Source organism: Sinocyclocheilus rhinocerous, unplaced genomic scaffold, assembly GCF_001515625.1.
Source record: "Sinocyclocheilus rhinocerous isolate Xijiao unplaced genomic scaffold, SAMN03320098_v1.1 scaffold1436, whole genome shotgun sequence".
Taxonomy (NCBI): Eukaryota; Metazoa; Chordata; class Actinopteri; order Cypriniformes; family Cyprinidae; genus Sinocyclocheilus; species Sinocyclocheilus rhinocerous.
In genome coordinates, this window is record NW_015647013.1 from 68,098 (window position 1) to 70,161 (window position 2,064).

The 2,064-nt window shown below is 37.4% G+C and overlaps 1 protein-coding gene across 4 annotated transcripts in view; it reads left to right on the forward strand.

Moving 5' to 3' along the window:
• The window catches only part of LOC107708246 (serine/threonine-protein kinase TAO3-like), an 85,510-nt gene that overhangs the window by 43,837 nt on the left and 39,609 nt on the right, over nucleotides 1–2,064 (forward strand). For 3 of the 4 annotated variants that reach the window (XM_016512426.1, XM_016512427.1, XM_016512428.1), the window contains exon 2: nucleotides 1,497–1,698. In XM_016512426.1, the coding sequence (XP_016367912.1) occupies nucleotides 1,564–1,698 (135 nt within the window). In that variant the 5' untranslated portion in view covers nucleotides 1,497–1,563. Of the gene's footprint in view, nucleotides 1–1,487; nucleotides 1,699–2,064 lie in introns of all 4 variants that reach the window. The other variant, XM_016512425.1, reaches the window with a different exon arrangement.

The following is a 2,064-nucleotide window of genomic DNA, read 5'->3' on the forward strand; positions in this document are numbered from 1 at the left end:
GATGACTTTTAGGTGCGTCTTTGGAGTGGTGTTGTATTAATAGTATTGCTATTTATTTATTTATTTATTTACACTCCCTCTATTCAAAAGTGTTTTTTGTTGTTGTTGAAGATGACCCTCCCCCCATACTACTCCAACCATTCGGCTGCATTTTACTATACAACTATATATATATGGTGGTGTTGTATTAATAGTAGATGTGCTGGGTAATAATGCTGATCACATTCATAATGAATGTACAGATGGATGTATGTTCAGCCTCTCTCTGTATTGGATACACAGTGCTTTCAAGCACCTTTTGTTCCTGGGTCAATGGCTGCTTGTGTGTCAGATGTCTGCTGACTCAGTAGGCAGTGTTACATGCAGGTGGCCGCTGGATGTGTGTGCACATGCTAGCATGATGAGCAATGCTGCCAGACGCTGAGCTGTCGTCCCATGATGCCTAACCAAACTACCCCCAGTGCTAACACTTTTGTGTCACACCAGTTTAGCATCGCAAACACATGTGCATGCTCAAGCATGCTGAGAACAACACACAGTATATACTTTGTGGATGGGAAAGGCCTGTATTTAGCATAAAAGTATATATTTATTTTACACTCACTAGTTTCTGTAGATATGTGTGTCGTACATTATGTGCATGAGAAAAGATATTATTCCTGGTGTAACCGCATTGTTGGGATATTTATTTATTTGTTTAGTTTGTTTATATTTTGTTTTTAGTATTATTTCTTTCTTTTAATTGTTTATTTTTGTATTTGCCTATTTATTTTTACATGTAATTTTTATTTATTTCATTTTTTTTATATATACTTTACTATTATTTACCCCCTATTTATTTATTTTATTTATTTATTTTATTTTTTGCATTTGAGCAGGATGCTTGCTTGCTTTATTAAAATGTTTAAGCAAGCCATTTGTAGGTTTACCTCAATAATTTAGATCCCACGGTTTGGTAAATGGATCATAGAGGTTTTGTGTAGCCTAATAGTTGAAGATGCAGACAGATCAGTTAAAGATTGTGGTTCAAACTGTAAGGGGAATATGTAGTTTTGTCATTATTTCCGAAAGGAAAATTTCTAACGAATATGCTGGTCACTCAATATTGTGCCAGTAGATGAGGGCAGGGACAGTCAAGCTCCTAAATGAATAAAACAAGCAAAAAACATACCATAAAACTAATCCACTTGACCTATATGCTAATATTTTATATTAAAATGTCATTGATCACTCAAAAATTTAGAATAGAATTTAGAAGACTTGGGAAATGGTCCATTAAGTCATTATGAAACAACTGTTCAAAATTTCTTATTTTTTCTTCCAAATAAGAACAAGTCAAACTGGTTTGAATGAGGTGAGGGTGAGTGAATGATGACAGAACTTTCACTTTTGGGGTAACTAATCTTTTAAGTCACTTTTGTCTGCTGATGACCCTCACTTGACCTGCACAAGCGGTCAGTCTTTAATGCGCTCCGTTCTGTCCGCAGGCAAAGCAGGTAAATGCCGGGCCTGCTGAATGAAGGCGAGCAGAAGCACGTGGACATCAGAGGTTCTGTCTAACTCATGATGCCGTCGTCCACGCAGAAGGGAGGACTGAAAGACCCAGAGTCGGCCAACCTCTTTTTCAAAGATGACCCGGAAGAAGTCTTCTGCGACCTACACGAGATCGGCCATGGGAGTTTCGGAGCAGTGTACTTTGTGAGTATTGAAAAGTTATAGTACATCTGATAAAAATGTTTTTGTGGTGAAGTAAATACTATGGGAAAAGAAATGTAATGCCTACATTAAAGGGGACATATTATGCTCCTTTTTACAATATGTAATATAAGTCTGGTGTCCTCAGAATGTGTCTGTGGAGTTTCAGCTCAAAATACTCCACAGATCATTTATAATATGATTTAGAAAATGCCTATTTTGAGTGGAAGCAGAAACACGCTGTTTTTCGGGCCTGTCTCTTTAAATGCAAATGAGCTGCTGCTCCCCGCCCCCTTTTCCAGAATAGAGCTTCGCCATTACAGCTCGGACCTGCTAAAAACATCTGTTTTGGTTCTGATTATCATGTTT